A 21,506-nucleotide genomic window follows, 5' to 3' on the forward strand; every position below is an offset into this window, starting at 1 on the left:
GCCGCCTAGTTCGCCTTATAGGTAGCGCCAGCCCTATATCTAGGCTGCTGTTTCTGGCAGTAAAACGGAACTTACCTATTTTAAGCTTGGCTGTCTTTAGTTATAATTGTAAAATGTTATTATTATGTGATCATGTAACGATTTTTTGTTTTTTGAAAAATAAAAGGTTATAAATAATATAGATTCCAGCCTAAAATTGTTGTACTTGAATCCTTTAGGAGAGGGTGAAAAATATGAAAAGACAATTAATTAGATGTTTAATTTACCACTGTATGTTTACTAACATTAAGTATTGCAATCTATAACGGCTACTGATGTATTTGTTTTTTAACTTGATAATGCTAAAAAACCTACTAAACTATTTTGTTTAGAACTCAAGCTCTATATATTTTTTTACAATAATAACATAAAGTTGTATTTATATGTAAGCGGTCAACCTAAGGTGCAGGAATTTGAAATGAATATAAAGTTAAGCAACGAATTATCTCCCATTTGAAAATCCAAATACCAAAATTTTATTCAAGGGAAATAACTTTCACAAAAATAGCTAAATTAACCAAGTGTAACTAAAACAAGCTTAAAATTCACAATAAAACGCTCTAAATTTGATTACTTAGAATTATATTAAAATCTTTTATATTCGCTATGTAAATTTTTGAAAACAATATATTTTACCTATTGAACACTTAACTGTATGTTTTGTTTGTAAGTCTAAAAGCAATAGTGTTATTACAACATACTTCCGTTCAATTTCGATGACACTTTTTTTTTATTAGCGAGAATCTCAAAGTCAATGTTAAAATTTTGGATCCCCTAAATAAAGGGACACCTTTCAAAAAATCAAACACAGGTAACTGTTTTAGACGTTGCCATAATTATTGATTAAATATAACAAATTCTAATTTGAAAAAAAAATAAAGTTAACGGTTAGTTATAAATTCCATCCGATTTAATATTATAATAATATATTAACACTTTTAGAGTGGTAATATAGATTCCTAAAAAACTAAAGATTTTTCAACTAGAGAAAGCCTACCTTTCTTTGTAGTGTATTCCTTACTGAATTGAAATCATCTAATTTACGATTTACTCGACTACTCGACTAGAGTTTCTTCCAGGCATCTCTTCAAAAAGAATTTTTATTTTTTGGCTTTTCGTATATGCAGAAATTAAACCCATTGACAATCTTGTATTAAAAGATACATAGATTCGTTATTTTTTAAAAAACGTACCGCCTAATTACTATTTAGGGCCTATTCAAATACAATTTTTGTCATTTCACGCAGAAGTCCAAGAAACACGCGGTGACAAAAACTGATGGAGGATATTTTAGACAGCAATAACTAAAAGTGTAATTTTATCCCAAAATTGAGAACTGCACATTGCGCCAATAGCAAAAGCCGATAGCAAAGGCCGATAGCAAAGGTGCAATTGAGAAAATTTTTTTTAGTTAAAGCATTAAAATCTTAGGAGTGGACCGAAATATGACGAATAAGTAGTTTTCGTGAGAGCATTGTAAGTCTCGCGTTGTCTCACTTAAAATTACAATTCTCGTTAGCCAAGAAAATATGTGAATTTTTTAAATAAATTTATTGTTTTCAATATGATTCCCATTAATAAAAAACAACATGAGAACTCTTTGTTGGTAGGCCTCGTTTAAAGATTTTTAAATGCCCGTTGTTACGTTCGGGTTAGTTTCAACTCAAGAGACGATTCGTGTTTACTTCAATACTTTTATTCGGTCTCAATTCTTTACACATAACAGAGCAGCCCTCGTCCTAGCCGCTACTAACTAACCGCTGACTGCCCCCCCCCCCCCCCACACTCGTTCACTCGCCCTTTTATACCCGCATTCGACCTTGGGATTACAAGACATAAACACACCGGGGTTACTACACAGTAGGGTAAACTCAACACACACGCACTCCCCCCTACGTTCGAGACTATTCTAACCTATTCAAATGACCCGTAACACCCATGGTTATATGTCTTCCTCAGTTTCAGTTCAAATAAAATTTAATCACTTACGTTTTTAGCTATGTTCACCTATCTAAAACTGTAATAAATTTTTTAATGATCCTAAGAACTCATACGCTGACTTGCATATTTTTAAAAATATTTTCACAAATCCATTTGTATCGTGAATTTAGTGCACATCAGTCCTAGTCCTAGAGCCTCCTGACTGTGCAGTCTTTGGGAAATTAAGGAGAAAGTACTGAACATCTTCAAATAGGATAAGTTATGATTAGTTTGAGTCCGTACATAGGCTACTTGATTTCCAGCTAACAAAGTTAGAAAAACATGGTTTTTTTTTTTAAATGAAAGATGTACAGACGATTAGCTGCAAATTTGATAAGAAATAAAAATGAGGAATGATAAAATCAGGATTTAGATTTAAAACAGGGAAAAGTTTTTTTTTTTTCCTTTTGACTTTCGTGTTAGCAATTAACGCACATAAACACGCCATATCAACAATAAAACACTTGACATTCGCTGTGACCTGTCTGTCATGGTACAACAAGTTATTGTGACAGGGGGCGGTGTCAGGTCACTCTGTTCTGTTTACGTCAGTGGAGGTGAATTGGGTTATGAAAATCTCTTACTTATTTTAGCGACCATTACCTCTATTTAAAGAAAGCCCGTTTGTTTTAAAATTTCCAATACATTTAAAAGCTTATTATTATGAAGTTAAAAAAAAGTAGCATTATTTTAAATTTTGGCATAGGTCGGAACGTAGCCCTTCGTCAATCTACTATTCAGTCAAGTACGTATAGTACTTGGAGTTCGGATAAAGGCGTGGACGGCACATTGACCACGCCTTGTTCGCAAACAAGTGGTTATTCGGATCCGTTTCCTTACTGGAGTGTAACATTGTCTCCGCCTCAAGATGTCAACAGATACAGGATCTACAACAGAAATCATTGTAAGTAGTTTCTAGATAAAACATACACACTTTTTAATTATAGATAATACTTTTTTACTACAATTAGAAGCCTTTTATGTAGTTCACCATGTCTGTTTGTGGATTTATTGCATGTCTTGCAATTCAATTTTGACCCACTTTCTTCGGTCTTAATTATTAGTGCTGAAGGGGATCGAGATTTATCTGCCAGTGGCTTTGAACTCGAGACAATAATTATTTTTTTTGCCGACTCGACCACGCCTCCAACACAATTAAGCATTGAGGCCATTGACTCCGATTTCAGCCTGCTTATCTTTTTGGATTTGCTTCCATAGCCTTTGTCCAACCAAGAACAAACTACAAGGCAGCAGTTGTTTAATTTTTGGAGTTGTCTCTCCTAGAAGAGTGGCTATCCCCAGCTAACGAGCCTCATCTGCCCGAGGGTTCGAACTCGAGACTTTTCGGTTTAGCAACCATGAGCTTTACCGACTCGATCACGCCGACCCCCTGACCCACTTTAATTACAGCGATTTTGTTAAAAATTACCATACACGTTTGTCTGAAATAACAATGCAAGAATACCTAATTTTTAACATAATTGATATATATATATATATATATATATATATATATATATATATATATATATATATATATATATATATATATATGTATATATATATATGTGTGTGTGTGTGTGAAGAACAAGAAAGTGGAGGTTTAGGGTGTTACATAAATATTAATATTGTAGGTGTACAGCAGCAAAACGTAAGAATGTAGATTGTGTAGTGTTACATGCATGAGGAAAGTTGTGTGACTTGGGTAACAATGACTTATTGATTCGAGTGCTGAAAATTAAGTAAATGCGAAATCGAGAAAACGTTAAATGAGATAATGAGATGGCAATGTACCTTTTACAAAAAAACACTACTTCGCGTGTTATATGGAAGAGCCATTTTACTAATAAAGCACAAGCATATTGTTTATGTTTTAGAAAGATTTTTCTTTTCAAGTTAAAAATATGTTCACATCAAGTAATGCATTTACAACTAGTTATGATTAAATCTCATAATAATCGAGCGTTATTCTAAGAACATATATTTACACAGCAGATTAAGTTGTGTTTGTTAACCTGTTTTCGTAGTTTTTACACTGTCACATGACGTGTTCTATTTTAAATACATCTTTAAGTCACATGACGTGTTCTATTTTAAATACATCTTTAAGTCACATGACGTGTTCTATTTTAAATACATCTTTAAGTCACATGACGTGTTCTATTTTAAATACATCTTTAAGTCACATGACATGTTCTGTTTTAAATACATCTTTAAGTCACATGACATGTTCTATTTTAAATACATCTTTATGTCACATGACGTGTTCTATTTTAAATACATCTTTAAATCACATGACATGTTCTATTTTAAATACATCTTTAAGTCACATGACGTGTTCTATTTTAAATACATCTCTAAGTCACATGACGTGTTCTATTTTAAATACATCTCTAAGTCACATGACGTGTTCTATTTTAAATACATCTTTAAGTCACATGACTTGTTCTATTTTAAATACATCTTTAAGTCACATGGCGTGTTCTGTTGTATAAACATAAACTGTAAAGTTAACAGAGATTTAAAAAGGGTTACAAACCTTTGAACTTAGCCAGTTATCCTGCACCATTTTAGTTTACCATCTAGTTCATTGTATAATTCCAGTAGTTCACTCATTCGTGTTTACTTTATTGAAAATTTGTCATTCGCTTTTATTATTTAATCACACGTACCCTGATCAAACACAAACAACAGAAAGCCCTTTCTTATACAAAGTTCTATTTTATTGTATTGTGTAGTTGTACACGTACAGGTCAACCAATGACGACATCTAAACTGATCTGGCATTGATCACCGGTCCAGCCGTCCTCACACACGATACAGTGACCGTTCTCAGGGTAACACAGCTGTTCGGCGCAGTGGTCAGGGCACCTCTGAGTACAGCCCATGCCGTAATAAGTGTGTCCACACTCTGGAGGTAGATAGAGACTCACACATCAAATTTGAACATAATATAAACATTTAAAAAATGTCGTATTTCTTCTTCGATCTTAATAGGGCTGGTAAGTTTTTCACCAACTAGTTCTATGGCTCAGCGGCTCATGCAGGTTTTATTGAGCCGTAGAACTGGTTAGTGACCTACTTAGCAGCCCTATTGTAATGTTGGACGGGATTTCCTCCAACACAATTAAGTATTACGTGTCTCAAATTTTCGATACCGTGACCCGGATTACCCCCCCCCCCCTCGTTCTTACCATTCAGAAAGAGATGTGTCGCTAAATATGTGTCGTAGCTAAGTGGATTGAAGGGATGGACTGATTTTCTTCTTCGTTCTTAATTGTAATGTTTGAAGGAATTTCCTCCACCACTATTAAGTATTAAATGTCAACTTATTATGCACCATATAGGCCTTTGACTCCGTATTCAATCTGCTTCTCTTTATGAATTCGCTTTCATAGGCTTTGTCCAACCAAGAGCAAGCTAAAATGCGGCAGTTGTTTGATTTTTTAGTTGTCTCTCCTTGCACGTCGCTCTCACCTAGCTATCGAGCATCATCTGCCCGTAGGTTGGAACTCGCTTTAGCAACCATGAGCTTTACCGATCCATCCACGCAGACCTCAAAAACTAAGTAACATTTACCAAAGAGTTGAACAGAAAGACCAGACAGTTAGTACCTTCATGGCAAGTATGACCTTGAAAGCCAGGTTTACAACGGATGCAGTCACCCGTGACGGGATCACAGTCACGGTCTAGACAGAAAGGTGAGCAGGTCTGTGTACAGTTGATGCCGTGGTGTCCTTTCTCGCAAACTGTTTTATTTAAACATTTATTTAGTTTTTTTAACAAAAAAAATCATGTACTATATGGATGTACTTTATATATATATATATATATATATATATATATATATATATATATATATATATATATATATATATATATACACACATTGCGTATGAGCCATAACCATCAATTAAACTTCCGGGTTGTCTTAAACGTCAAGTTAAAATGATGAAAAATGATTAGAAAGACCAATCTGTTCTTTTTTTTTTTCAGAAAGGAACTCTTTCGAAAAGTAATGCACTTGAAATTTAAACTGTGTTTGTGTTTAGCACAAAAATGAATCTCTTATTGTAAAAACAAAAGATCCTTAAGGCTAAACAAATTGAAAAGTTTGTGAAAAAAAAATGAAAATAAAAAAGTCATGAAAGCAGAAAAGAGAAATAAGATGTTATATACCTAAGCATCTGGTCGTGTTTTTAAAAAGTACGTCTGTTTACAAAAAAATGTAAAAAAAAAAATTAAACCAACATGTTCTACGTTTAAATACATGGATTTACCTTGAGTACAGTTGGGCAGCTGGTACCCCGCCTGGCATCCATGATCACAGTGACTGGACTGCCCATTGCACGTTGGGCCAGCACAATGGCTGCTGCATTTCTGGTTGCAGTCCACGCCCCAGTAGCCGCTGTTGCAGTCTAGATACAGATCAATGTTATGTTGTGAGCGTTCATCTTTTTGACCATTGGTCACACTGATCAATGCTCTTTTGTTAAATACTTAATTAGTCACACAGATCAATTTTCTCTTGAGGGCGTTGATCTTTATCACCATTAGTCACACGGATCATCGCTCTTTTGTTTGACACACATTATTTATACTCTCTGTGTAAGTGTTGCTCAGTGTAAAACAAATCATGTTGTTAAAACGACATTATATATTTACTATTAAGCAGTGGCGTAGCGAGGTCGGGTGTCACCCGGTGCGGCACTTAATGGTGTCACCCCCCCCCCCCCCCCCCAGAGGCATAGAGACCCTTCCCAGGGACAAACTTTCAAATTTTCGATTTGCACCCCCCCCCCTCAAGTTTTCGATTTGCACCCCCCCCCCCCTCAAGTTTTCGATTTGCACCCCCCCTTCAAGTTTTCGATTTGCACCCCCCCCTTGAGTTTTTCTCTATATATTTTGCTGTTTTTTGCCTTGGTGTCACCCCCCTAAATGGTGTCACCCGGTGCGGTCCGCACCCCCCGCCCCCCCTCGCTACGCCCCTGCTATTAAGCACTACGTGGCGGTCTTGTCGGGCGGCAGAGCGCACGACTGCCAACCCGGAAGCCCAGAGTTCGGCTCACTTTAGTGCATTATTACATAAAAGCTTGTTATTCAATTGTTTTAATGAAATTTTTAAATTCGTTTTATTCACTGAACGTACTGTTTACTAATGATAATTTTTAACTAACAATTCCGCTACATTATACATGCGTCATCATTTTATTAGGTGCGCAAAGGTACGTTATGAAACTATTGTAATTTTTTTTTACATTTAAAGGACTGAAAAAAAAAATGCATGAATTGATCAAGTGCTATATGGTAGGTAAAATATGGATATTTTAAATACTGCCTTTCATTTATTTTATACACTGAACGTACTGTTTACTAATTATTATTCTATCTTTCGGTTTTCGGACAAGCTGGGGGTTTTACAGTCATTCTATGAACCAGGCGCATCCGCCGGCGGTATGTTTTATTTTTGTAAGTGTTGTGTTTCTGTCGTGCTTGTGTTAAAGTTTGTGTTGTGTTTGTGTCGTGTTTGTGTTGTGTTTGTGTTGTGTTTGTGTTGTGTTTGTGTTGTGTTTGTGTTGTGTTTGTGTTGTGTTGTGTTTGTGTTGTGTTTGTGTTGTGTTTGTGTTGTGTTTGTATTGTGTTTGTGTTGTGTTTGTGTCGTGTTTGTGTCATGTTTGTGTTGTGTTTGTGTTTTATTTGTGTTGTGTTTGTGTTGTGTTTATGTTGTGTTTTTGTTGTGTTTGTGTTGTGTTTGTGTTGTGTTTGTGTTGTGTTGTGTGTTGTGTGTTGTGTGTTGTGTTTTGTGTGTTGTGTTGTGTTTGTGTTGTGTTTGTGTTGTGTAGTGTTTGTGTTTGTGTTGTATTTGTGTTGTGTTTGCGTTGTTTGTTTTGTGTTTGTGTTGTGTTTGCGTTGTGTTTGTGTTGTGTTTATGTTGTGTTGTGTTTCTGTTGTGTTTCTGTTTTGTTTCTGTTGTGTTTCTGTTTTGTTTCTGTTTTGTTTCTGTTTTGTTTCTGTTGTATTTCTTGTATTTCTGTTTTGTATCTGTTGTGTTTCTGTTGTGTTTGTATTTGTGTTGTGTTTGTGTTGTGTTTGCGTTGTATTTGTGTTGTGTTTCTATTGTGTTTCTGTTGTGTTTCTGTTGTGTTTCTGTTTTGTTTCTGTTGTGTTTCTGTTGTGTTTGTGTTGTGTTTGTGTTGTATTTGTGTTGTATTTGTGTTGTGTTTGTGTTGTGTTTGTGTTGTGTTTGTGTTGTGTTTGTATTGTGTTTGTGTTGTGTTGTGTTGTGTTGTGTTGTGTTTGTGTTGTGTTTGTGTTGTGTTGTGGTTGTGTTGTGTTGTAATGTGTTGTGTTGTGTTTGTGTTGTGTTTGTGTTGTGTTTGTGTTGTGTTTGTGTAGTGTTGGTGTTGTGTTGGTGTTGTGTTTGTGTTTTGTTTATGTTTGTTTTTTGGGTTTGTGTTTGTTTTGCGTTGTGTTGTGTTGTTTTTGTGTTGTGTTTTGTTTGTGTTGTGTTTAGTTTTGTTCTGTTTCCCACGTTGGTACATTTAAAAAAGATTTACCGTGGCGGAGCACGGGTAAGCAGCTAGTTACTTTAGTATGTATATTAGAGGATCGTACAAGACCAACACCGCGATTAACTACACAGTGCTTTCCAAATGTACTAATCCAAGACTTACTCTGTTCGCATCTGTTACCACGATATCCCGGCTTGCAGCTGTAGCAGTAGCCTGTGTCAGTTTGACATTTGACCTCTTGACACCGCGCTGGACACATCTCTTGACAGTTGTGTCCGTAGTTTCCGTCACTACAGGCTATGAGTTTGGAGGTTTAGATAGTTGTTTAGTATTTGTAAAGTAAACCATACCATAAACACACTCGTAAACATTTACACGAATACACACACACACACCCACACACACCCACACACACACACTCACACACACATATATATATATATATATATATATATATATATATATATATATATATATATATATATATATATATATATATATATATATATATATATATATATATATCCTTTATCTATGCGTTGTGTATAGACTGTATTATTTACATAGTTTGTTTCCACACAAATCTAAAACATTGCACCTACCATTTGTACACTCCGGTGGATCCTCGAATCCCTGACAGCCGTTGTCACATTCACCAGTTTCTCTGTGACAAGATGTCTCGTAGCAGTTTTTGCTACAGTTGTTCTCACACGTTAGGCCCCATGTCCCAACAGGACATTCTTGTATGGAAAAAAACATTAGGAAAAAACTCGTTTTGTTATTTTCTATTTATAAAAGCTAAGTGGATTATGAATTCATCTGATTAGCTCGGATGTTTGCAGATATGTAGCAGAGCGACTGCTCTTGCCATTGTTTGAGTTTCACTCTAATTCTAGCAGGAAAATTATCGCTATATCACTAACCGAAAACTGATCTAGACTGACCGCAGCCTTTCATAATCTATACATTTTTTAAGTTCTTGATTTAGATCGATCACATGCAGAACTGGTACAAACTTGATATTTGATAAGGTAAAAGCCCTGGTGCTGTAGGCACCTGGAAAAATACCAGATTCAGAGATTTCTTATTAAGGTATTAAAAATTGACCAGTTTGGCAGCTGATTGTTACCTATTTAAAGGGAAATGACCAGATTCTCTGAAATGTAATATTAAGGTGTTGACAACTGACCTGCCTGACAGCTTTATTTCACATTTTAAAGGTAACTGCGTCGAGAATGTAAACTATAAACATTTTCAGCATTCATTGACTACACACAAAAATAAAGAAAGAGAACATTGAATAAAACAAACATTCTTTTAAAATTTATACTCAACGGTTTTAAACGTCAAATCTACTTCAGTAAATAACAAGCGCCGTTGCGTAGAGGAAAAACCAAGAAACTAATACAGGACATGTAGTGTGAAAGATAGGCAAAAACGTTCAAATCTCACCCATTACTAGACTTATTGCTCTCCTTTAAATAGTCTAGTGCCCATAAATCTCATTTAAATAATTTTGTACCCAGCAAATTAAAAAGAAATTGCTTCTCTTATTTGTTATTTAAATGTGACAGCTATGAAAGGGAATTAATAATTTAAATATAATATACTTGTGTGTGTGTGTGTATATATATATATATATATATATATATATATATATATATATATATATATATATATATATATATATATATATATATATATATATATATATATATATATATATATATATATATATATATATACTTTTACTTGATTCTGAAATTTAAATTACACATCATCAGTACTATACACTTAAATTCTGGTAAATCGATTATTTTAATTTACACTGGTTTTCTGAATTAATCATTAAAACGTTTTTAAAACAACTGCGGAATTCAACATAATTTAATATTGTTATACAGGAGAAAATATTTAATGTATTATATAGTATAACAATATCTAACAGTAATTGTATATAAACCATCATTTTTGAGCTACATTTAGCGAAATGAAATTTTGTATATAGTCTACATTAATGGTTTTTAAAAATATGTTTAGCAATTTACCGTACAAACTAATTTAAAAAACCTCTTACCATACGTTCAGTTATCCGCATCATGCTGTTACACATTTTGTTGCAACACGATGTCAGCTAAATCTATCTATATATCTATATACTACTAAAAGCGAGAAATTTGTATATTTTGTGTGTTTGTAGAAACACTACTTTAATTATAAAAGTTCAGAACAATTACTTTATAGTGAAGTCACTAAGACTTGATTCATTTATTTATTTTTCATAATTAACAATAAAATAAGGCGGCTCCCAAGGAAGACAATGTTGCCCATTCAGAAGTTTAACGCATTATAAATAAACCGGGAGTGATCTCCCCTAAACTTTCTCGAATATTCTAATATAAAACTACGTGGGATGGCAATATAGACATGATTTTTGTTTAATTAAACTTTTAAAAATAGAATAAAATCTAGTAGAAAAAAGATTATTAATACTTTATAAATTTACATGCGATTTTTGAGAAATCGGAAATAGCGTAAATTAGTACTTTCGGTCAACGGAAATTACTCAAAATTTGACAGATGGTAGAGAATTAGATCTTTTACTTACGTGTAAAATTTCATTTATCTATCTGAAATAGTACTCAAGTTATAGTCTTTTGAAAAATTCAAAGTAGAAAAAGTACCATTTCCGGTTATCGGAAATCGCTCAAAAATTAATCAGGATCTACGATTTTGATAAAATACTTATTTATGAAATTTCATCAACCTAGCTGTAACGGTACTTAAGTTATCGTGTTTACACACAGACACACACACAGACACACAGACATACGGACAAGATTGCAAAATTATGTTTTTCCGTATTAGTGAGGTGTAAAAAATCGAGATTTGTAAAAATCTCGATTTTTTTTTTTTTGCACGATTACAATACTTTCTCTATACGAGAAAGTAAAAATGAAAATTGTTTTAAAACACTTTCGATATTCATTTATTTAAATAAAAAATTTACACGATAAGCACTTTAGACTATTAGCACTATAAGAATAGGGTCTATTAACTTCTTATATTTCTTAGTAATCCAAACACAGAATTTAAGTTTATCCTAATATATAAAAGCCCATGTGCGTACTTCTCTCTGTCCGTAAATTATTTTCACAGGCTATCATATCAGAATCTTCAGAGATATATGGAGAACTATATACGGACGTTTGTTGAAAATGTAAAAACACAATTTTATTTAAAGAAAAAAATAAAGGCAAATTAAAATGTAGAAAAACAATTTTAATTATGCAACCAGAAAAGTGTTTATAGTTGTGACAAGTACGCGATTTTTCAATAACGTCAATAATGTTTACACTAAGAAAAGAGCACAAAACCAATGACGTCATCTTCAGATTTTAGAATATAAAGAAAGGAACTATTTCATTCATCTTTGATTTAGATCTACGTAAGCTATGAAATGTATCCAACACGATTTTCTCGGCCTAAACATATAAATTTACTTTATCTATTTGGATTCTAGATCTAAAGATTTTTTATCTAGACTAGATCTACGCAAAAACTAGACGTAGACGCTAAGATCTAGATTCTAGATTTAGACTCTATATCTACTCTAGAATCTATTCCAATAATAAATTTATATACTAAACTATTTCAGGCCTTAATTATTTTATACAAATCTTTGTTTGTTTAGCTATAGAATTGGCTAATTTGGGACAAAAGTAATTTGAAAGAATAGGCCTATTCGTGTAAGTAATGTGTTTTTAATTAGGTCTTTTCTTCTTCATTTTACTTAAGGTGCCTAAATAGATGAGATGATAGTATATTTGATACCTCGCAGGTGGTACGGGTTCGAGACACACCACGACAATCTTATTGAATTTTTTTTTCAAATTGTTTTTTTATATGTGAATCTTCCGATTTTAGAATATAAAGAAAGGAACTATTTCATTCAAATTTGATTATTGTCAATTTATTTAAATATATATATATATCTCATATAATGAGAATTTCACTAGTGGTCATTTTTTAGCCCTCGTCGAGGGCTTTGAGTCTAATCAACAGTTTATCCATACGGCCTAGTCATCTATAGAAGTGCATGACAAACATTAGCAAGATGTACAGAGGTTAAGTAGCCTAAAATTTGTGTTGAAATTACCCTGTTTTTCCCATAAAATACAAAGATTATGTAGAGAAATACCACTAGTCAGTTTTCAAATTGTTTTTTTATATGTGAATCTTCCGATTTTAGAATATAAGGAAAGGAACTATTTCATTCAAATTTGATTTAGATCTAGATCTATAGATCTACTTATCAAGACGTACGCTATGAAATATATACAATTTTATCAGTCAAACTTATACAAATTACTTTTTTTTAAAAACATAATGACCATTGAATAGCCAGGTTTTTAACGGACTCATTTAAGTATTTTAATCTGTGTGTGCATTTAATATGGTGTTCTGTTGACTAATAATGTGTATAATTTGGTTTTAATTTTTCGAATACGTATTGGTAGTCTAAGTTATTTTAAATGCGTCGCATTTTTAACTATTTAGTTATTTCTTTGTTTTGTCACTAAACTCTCAACGTGTAGTGTTGCATTTTGATCAATTACTATTTTATAACTTAGTATTTCCAAATATGTTTCACATTAAAAAAATATATAGGCCTATAATTCACGTGTAACTGGTACTGAAGGCTTGTATATTAGATATAGCATCTGGACAAATCTAACGATCCTAAGGTATTTTTCCAACGGGAATATGGTTTTTTTGTTACCCTCCAGGGTCGGTCTAAGACCTCATACAATATTAGGGGGATCTATTGTCAATTTATTTATATATATCTCATATAATGATAATTTCACTAGCGGTCATTTTTTAGCCCTCGTCGAGGGCTTTGAGTCTAATCAACAGTTTATCCATACGGCCTAGTCATCTATAGAAGTGCATGACAAACATTAGCCAGATGTACAGAGGTTAAGTAGCCTAAAATTTGTGTTGAAATTATCCTATGTTTTTCCCATAAAATACAAAGATTATGTAGGGAAATACCACTAGTCAGTTTTGACCCATTTCTAGATTTTTCCCGGATATAACGAGTTTTTTCTGACACACCTAGGCGATCTCCTACCACCTCACAAAATATCAAGGGGGGGGGGGGGGGTCGTTCGGCAGAAGTTTTTTTTTCGTAATATGGCTCATATAAGGCGCCGGTGAGTCGAGGTCAGTTTTTACCCCCTCTCCGTAGACGTTGCGGCCGACCGGCGCCGCCCCCCCCCTGTTCTATCGCCCCAAGGCAGGTTCCTGCCAAATTTGAAGTGCCTGATGCGCCGGGTAGTGCCATATCGGGCACCGACCGATTTGCTTTATACATATAGATGCTAAGTAAATTAAACCAATAAATTTGCACTTTATTGTATGTGCCTAGGTGGCCGAGATTATAGTGTAACAGTTACCATGCGATGGTACGGGTTCGAGACACATCATGTCAATGTTAATTTTTTTTAGATGTGAATGATACAGTTGCCTATCGGGACTGGGGTAACACGGGGCAGGCGAAGTAAAGTACACCTGTTTCTGTGACCTCAGCATATGAATGGATAGTGTGGTCAGACCCATGCTCAACTGAAATCGGTGTTTTTAAAAGACAAAACCATGATGTCCGAGGCGTGACGTCGTTATGATTGTGGGGTCTGGCTTTTTGTGAAAATGTGTAACAGTGGGAAGGGAAGGGGAGAGATAAAAATCTGCAAACTAACGTGACGTCATTTATGGATGACCCCTAAACACACGGTTATTCAAGAATAACTGATAGTCTAGTGTACACCGAGAACATTGGTAATGTCTAGTTTGCAGCTTACAACACAGACTCAGCTTCTTGTAATCCTAATCCCTTTTATTAAAAAAAGCGGCTTTGAGCTCCCAAAATTACCTGTATATTTAACAATAAGGGTTCAGATGACACCAAAATATACTAGATTGCAACATTAAGCCACTTTTTTTTGTTAGAAAAGACATTTTATTTTATATACTATGAAAAACGGATTTCTTTTACATATTTACAAAAGTTTGACAAAACTTACCGCCATATATTTCAACTTCACACAAAGTCAGAATAGGTCCAAAGTTTAGAGTTCTAATTGTTGTACTAATCTGCACTTTAGAGACACCCTCTTGCAGTGTAGCTGTGCTGATGTTGTAAATAATCTCAATAGTTCCTGGTTCTTGGTAAGTAAACAAAGTCCCTCCACTGGACGAGTAAGACTGGAGCTTAAATTTCTGTAGCCTTTCTGGGCAACATATTCCACTAGATGTCAGAGTAGAGGCTGTGGATAGACATGTTAACGTTTAATTGAAATAAACATGTATTTTAAGACGCGTGATCTTATAATCTGTCCACACCAAGAGCGTATACAGGTTTTTAATGTCAAGTAATATTTTCGCTTAGCTTCCTTGAAAAATTGATACCTTTGAATAACAGTAGGGTTGAAAACAATTAATTAATTAAAATGTTTGTGTTTCGCGTTTGTGTTTGCGTTTGTGTTTGTGTTTGCATTTATGTTTGTGTTTGAATTTTTGTGTGTTTGCGTTCGTGTTTGTGTTTGCATTGTGTTTGTGTTTGCTTTTGTGTTTTCCTTTGGTTTCTTTTGTGTTTGCGTTTTTTGTTTTGTTTGTGTTTACGTTTCGTTTTCTTTTGTTGTTCTGTTCCCGAGTTCGTACATTAAAAAAAGATTCACCGCGGCTGAGCGCGGGTATACAGGTAGTATATATATATATATATATATATATATATATATATATATATATATATATATATATATATATATATATATATATATATATATATATATATATATATATATATATATATATATATAAGTAATAAAGTGCAAAGAAAAGAGGATCTAGAAATACAAATTGTGCATCCATATTTAGGGACGACTTACATTCATATCTGTTGTAGATCCTGTACCGGTTAACATCTTGAGGTGGCGACAACGTTACATTCCAGCTAGGCGTCAGATCCGTTGTATGCTCTGTGTGTGTACAAGACATGCTGTAGCCGTCTACGCCGTTACTTGAACCTGCCATGTAAGTACTTGATTGTGTTGTAGCTTGATGCAGAGCTACATTTCGACCTACAATTTAAATGTGAAAAAGTCATACTTTTTTGTCCTTCGAATGTATGGTTTACTGGCCAGATCAAACATAAAAAACCCATCGTAAGTGAAAATAATTTCCCAGTTTACTTACTAAAACGATTTCAATACTGAACACAGATAGAAATGGCCAAAGACAAGTGCTAACTGTAGGAATTGTACAGTCTTGTTATTATTTGTTGAGTTATAAACTTACATCAAACGTTATTAGCCGCATAATTTCTCTTGTGAGATCATCATCTTAATCAAAGTCATTAAAATCTATGTGGCTCATTAAATTACAATTCTTTATTTATAGCTTCAGTGAACAACATATAGATTTAAATAGTATTGCTTTAATATTTTTCTCTATTGGATTTGCCAGGATGGCTGCGCGAACCCCTCCATACAATACCCCTACCCCAACCTATATTTCAAGCCCCCATGACGTGAACATTTTTTTATATTGCATTTCATTCTCCACTAGTGAGGTCGACTTCTTCTAATATATCACTAAGTTGTGATTATAAATATCAATACAACAATCCGAAACAAACTATTTTCGTACTACATTTATTATAGGCATATTATAGTAGCATATTTACATGTGATTCTGAAACAAACATTTTTATACACTAGAATATATACAAACAACAACTCACCTCCACTGATGTAAATAGAACAGAGTGACTTCACACCACCCCCAGATACGATGACTTGGTTTACCATAACAGACAGGTCACAGCGAATGTCAAGAGTTTTATTGTTGATGTAGGATAGTTTCATACCGCTACACTGTATCACAGACGGCGTCCCATGATTTTGATAGTCATGGAAAGAAACTTTCAGCTGTTTTGATGCTTCTGTAAAAATTAGAAATTTTACACTGTCCCGGTGTTACGCTTGCTCAAAATAAAACCTAATTCTTTTAGACAGATACTTTTAGAAAAACAAACCCAATAAGATACTGTACATAAGTATTGCTAAACAAAGAATATATAAAAGAAGAATGAAAGCATTTGTTCCATTAGTCCACCACACCTGGGTCAATGACGACCAGTCTGAGCCAGGTAAACGGGAACTTTTCCCGCAAGTCCACGATGGCAATGTCCGTGTCTGACGTGCACGTGCTGTCATCGCCGTCTGTGAGTACGTCAGATAAACCTGAGGCCAAGTCAACTGGGAAATAGAACATGTGGAAAAACATTACGGCAACAAAAATTACTGTGAGTACGTCAGATAAACCTGAGGCCAAGTCAACTGGAAAATAGATCACGTGGAAAAACGTTACGGCAACAAAAATTACTGTGAGTACGTCAAATAAACATGAGGCCAAGTCAACTGGGAAATAGAGCCAACCTCGCTCCACGCCTAGACGGCCGTGATGACGCGTGTTGATAGAACTGCCTACTAATTATGTCCAAATTTCAATTAATTCATACAGAATTAATTAGGCGACCAATTAAGTCAAATTGAATGTCACGATACATTGTATTCATGTCTTTACCCGCTTACCAATTACTAACCGTATCTGTCAGTTAGAAGTGCCTGCAATTTCGCACGGGCGTTTCGATCTAGACAGACAGATAACGACTGACGACAGAGGAAGTGAGTTAAATAAAAGCTTGTAATAAGAATATTTATCTTTATTTGCCTGTGCTAACGCTTCTTTGTTTTAAATATTTATATATATATATATATATATATATATATATATATATATATATATATATATATATATATATATATATATATATATATATATATATATATATATATATATATATATATATATATATATATATATATATATATATATATATTTATATATATATATAAACACAAAATACGAAGATAGGATACTCATTGCTGGCCTTTTCGTGTTTTGAGAAATACGTGGGTTTTTTTTTATAATTAAAAGAAACTACAACATCATTGGCATGTGTGTAAGTGCATTAGTCTGTTTTGTGAAAATCAATTTTATATTATCTCTGCTATAAGACCTCTAACCTCTAATCGGTCAAAAGAGTATAAAACATGAAAGCTTTGTATAAGTAATGGTGTCTCGTGTTATGTTTATTTTTAAGGTTTTTTTTTTGTATTTATATTATTAATTTTAAATACATTTCCTTTTTATACAGTGTCATTCTTTAGTAAGTAATTTATAAACAAATAATAATAAAGAGAAGTAATTGCTTTTTAATTTGTTTAGTACAAATCCATTAAAAGGAGCTTATGAGCATCACTATTTGACTATTTAAAAAAGGGAAACAAGTCATGGACGTGGTTTGAACGTTTGCTTATCTTTGATAAGTTTGATTGTAGGAGAAAGAGGACTCGGCTTTCACAGTGGTTTAAAAACGAAGGAAAAATGAGTGTAGGATGGTGTCTATAGAATAAAGATAATCCAACCGCAGCTACGGTAATCTTTTTTACAAACAAACATCAAGTCAAAAATGCAAGAAAATTATTTTTTTAACTATAAAAATTTTTCATGGTCGGCCGTGGGCCCCTAAATGGCGTGCCCTCCCCCCCCCCCCCCCGCATTGCTGGGTCTGGCGGCACTGTAGTTCCGCCCCTGATATATATATAGATGTGGGGGTGCTTGTTGAGGATTGGAAGGCTATTTATTGATTGTGTTAGCTATTCGTGCACCTATACTAAATCAGCACGAAACTTTTTTATCAGCGCCATTATCATTCTACATTTAGTTCAACCATCCTATAACTATCAGAGAACTTACCACTCTAAATGAAATGCAGCCTTCCCAAAATTATCAGTGACCTTACTATTCTGCATTTATCTCAACCATCCAATAATAATCACTGACCTTAACATTCTATATTTTGTTCAGCCATCCCATAATTATCAGTGACCTTACCCTTCTACATTTAGCTCAGCCATCCAATAATTACTATTGACCTTACTCTTCTACATTTAGCTCAGCCATCCCATAATTATCAGTGACCTTACCCTTCTACATTTAGTTCAGCCATCCCATAATTATCAGTGACCTTACCATTCTACATTTAGCTCAGCCATCCCATAATTACTATTGACCTTACTCTTCTACATTTAGCTCAGCCATCCCATAATTATCAGTGACCTTACCCTTCTACATTTAGCTCAGCCATCCCATAATTACCATTGACCTTACCATTCTATATTTAGCTCAGCCATTCCATAATTACCATTGACCTTACCATTCTACATTTAGTTCAACCATCCCATAATTACCATTGACCTTACCATACTGACACTTGATACCAAACCATCCACGAGCACACTTGGATCCGTTGACACATTGACCACTGACGTCACACTGGTCATCCTCACAATGACACATGTACTTGGAATTTGGTCCAAACCATTTTACACCTGGTATTTAAAAATACATTGAAACATGTCTCCCAAGCCTTTAAGTATAGCCTCTCTCATTTTAAAATCAGACAATAAAATTTTTTTTTTTTAAAGTTATTGATTTATTTTAACTATGTGATGTGCTTTTTGTTAAGTGATAATTCTAATATCCGATTAAAACTTGTAATGTAGAATTTAACCAAAATCTGCGAGTACGAAATGCTTGTCTACAACAAGTTTCATAAAAAATTCTTTAAATGTGAAGAATGAACACTAACACAATTTTAGAGACCTTATTCCAAAAGTATTTATTTCAAATAAATAAATAAATTTATTTTCCTTGAAATAAATTAAATTTAAGTGTAGTACACTTTTTTCAAACTTTCCTAAATGTTATCAATTGTTTACATATGCGCACCATGTACAATATTTAAATTATTATCTAAAGATGAACTTACCTTGAATTGACAACACCCACAAACAACAACACAACGTTACTGTTATAATTCTGTTTCTCATTTCTGCTTCATTGTTCAAAGCAATCGAAAAAGGATTCACACATGGATCTACTTTTTATATTAACACATCATGTATTATTTGAGTTTTATGGCCTAAAGTACAATGCTGAAACAAAATAAAAACCAACGCGTGATATTATTGGACCAAACATCGTGATAAGATATCAACAAGGAAGTTACTTCACAAAATGCTACAGTACGATACCTATCGTAACAAGGAATTATACTGTAACAGTCTTATAAATTAGCTTTCTAAAACATCATAAGTATTTCGTACTTTAATCTTTTCGTGTAATTTGTTATCTAAGCAGTGCCGGCGCCAGGTTATTTAGCGCCCTAGGCAAAACTTATGAAAACGTACCCCCCAGCACATCTGTTTCGACCCCCCTCCATATTATATATATATATATATATATATATATATATATAGTTTTATATATATATATTATATATATATAAAACTATATATATATATATATATATATATATATATATATATATATATATATATATATATATATATATATATATATATATATATATATATATATATATGTATATATGTGTGTGTGTGTGTGTGTGTGTGTGTGTGTGCGCGTGTGCGTATGTATTAGAATATTAATTTAAAAATTCTGTTAAGGATTTTGTGGTGCCAACAAATAATTTACTTTGAAAATCTAAATATCTCCCTGGCTAACGAGATTTCTAATTAAAGGTGAGCTAAATCAAGACTTAGCCCTATTTAAAAATCGAAATTGCACAGGCGCCGCCCCAAACGATATATTAAAATATAAAAAGCTCATTACTGAATTATACACAGTAGAAATTAAGAATTATAACTGCTACTTGGCATTACGGGCTTATTTAATTGTTTTCTATACTAATTGTGTGACACCAAAATAAAAAGTCAAAGTGACTGGTAAAAAGCGCCCCGACCTTTCTTAGTGAGGGCGGTTGGGGGCGCATTTTCCCCAACGCGAATAACTATATAGGCCTAATTTAAAGATGGGGCGCAACATTGATTGTTCGTCCTGGGCACCTAAATAGATCGTTACGCCTTTGTATATTATCCTGTCTAAAGTTTATATAATGTAATAAAAAATATTAATTATTATGTACTTTTTACTAATCGTGATTACACATTTTTGCGCCCCTCTATGGATAGCGCCCTAGGCGGCCGCCTAGTTCGCCTTATAGGTAGCGCCGGCCCTGTATCTAAGCTGCTGTTTCTGGCAGTAAAACGGAACTTACCTATTTTAAGCTTGGCTGTCTTTAGTTATAATTGTAAAATGTTTATATTATGTGATTATGTAACGATTTTTTTGTTTTTTGAAAAAATAAAAGGTTATAAATAATATAGATTCCAGCCTAAAATTGTTAAACATGAATCCTTTAGGAGAGGGTGAAAAATATGAAAAGACAATTAGTTAGATATTTAATTTACCACTGTATGTTTACTAACATTAAGTATTGCAATCTATAACGGCTACTGATGTATTTGTTTTTTAATTTGATAATGCTAAAAAAACCTACTAAACTATTTTGTTTAGAACTTAAGCTCTATATATTTTTTTACAATAATAACATACAGTTGTATTTATATGTAAGCGGTCAACCTCAGGTGCAGGAATTTGAAATGAATGTAAAGTTAAGCAATGAATTATCTCTCATTTGAAAATCCTAATACCAAAATTTTATCCAAGGGAAATAACTTACACAAGAATAGCTAAATTAACCAAGTGTAACTAAAACACGCTTAAAATCCACAATAAAACGCTCTAAATTTAATTACGTAAAATTATATTAAAGTCTTTTATATTCGCTATGTAAACTTTTGAAAACAATATATTTTACTTATTGAATACTTAACTGTAGGTTTAGTTTGAAAGGCATAAAGCGATAGTGTTATTACAATATACTTCCGTTCAATTTCGATGACAATTTTTTTTATT

General features: G+C 33.4%; 1 protein-coding gene across 1 annotated transcript; it reads right to left on the bottom strand.

The window, feature by feature from the left end:
* Positions 1–4,722: 4,722 nt before the first annotated feature.
* On the bottom strand, positions 4,723–19,632 carry LOC131953048 (uncharacterized). Its single transcript, XM_059316039.1, has 11 exons — positions 19,495–19,632; positions 18,926–19,054; positions 16,718–16,855; positions 16,339–16,539; positions 15,485–15,676; positions 14,621–14,863; positions 9,134–9,271; positions 8,694–8,828; positions 6,300–6,437; positions 5,634–5,768; positions 4,723–4,930 (listed from the first exon to the last, which is right to left on the bottom strand). The coding sequence occupies exons 1-11, from the start codon at positions 19,553–19,555 to the stop codon at positions 4,773–4,775; spliced, it is 1,668 nt and encodes a 555-aa protein (XP_059172022.1). The 5' UTR covers positions 19,556–19,632; the 3' UTR covers positions 4,723–4,772.
* Between the last annotated feature and the right edge of the window lie 1,874 nt (positions 19,633–21,506).

The sequence above is a fragment of the Physella acuta genome, unplaced genomic scaffold (assembly GCF_028476545.2).
Source record: "Physella acuta isolate Inbredline_101_S28 unplaced genomic scaffold, ASM2847654v3 ptg000902l, whole genome shotgun sequence".
NCBI classification, from domain to species: domain Eukaryota; kingdom Metazoa; phylum Mollusca; class Gastropoda; family Physidae; genus Physella; species Physella acuta.

Coding starts and splice junctions, on each gene's coding strand:
- LOC131953048 (XM_059316039.1), bottom strand. CDS start 19,555: ATGAGAAACAGAATTATAACAGTAACGTTGTGTTGTTGTTTGTGGGTG. Junction 16,856..18,925: donor TGGTATCAAGTGTCAGTATG/GTAAGGTCAATG, acceptor TCTATTTCCCAG/TTGACTTGGCCTCAGGTTTA. Junction 6,438..8,693: donor TGGTAACAGATGCGAACAGA/GTAAGTCTTGGA, acceptor ATCTGTATCTAG/ACTGCAACAGCGGCTACTGG.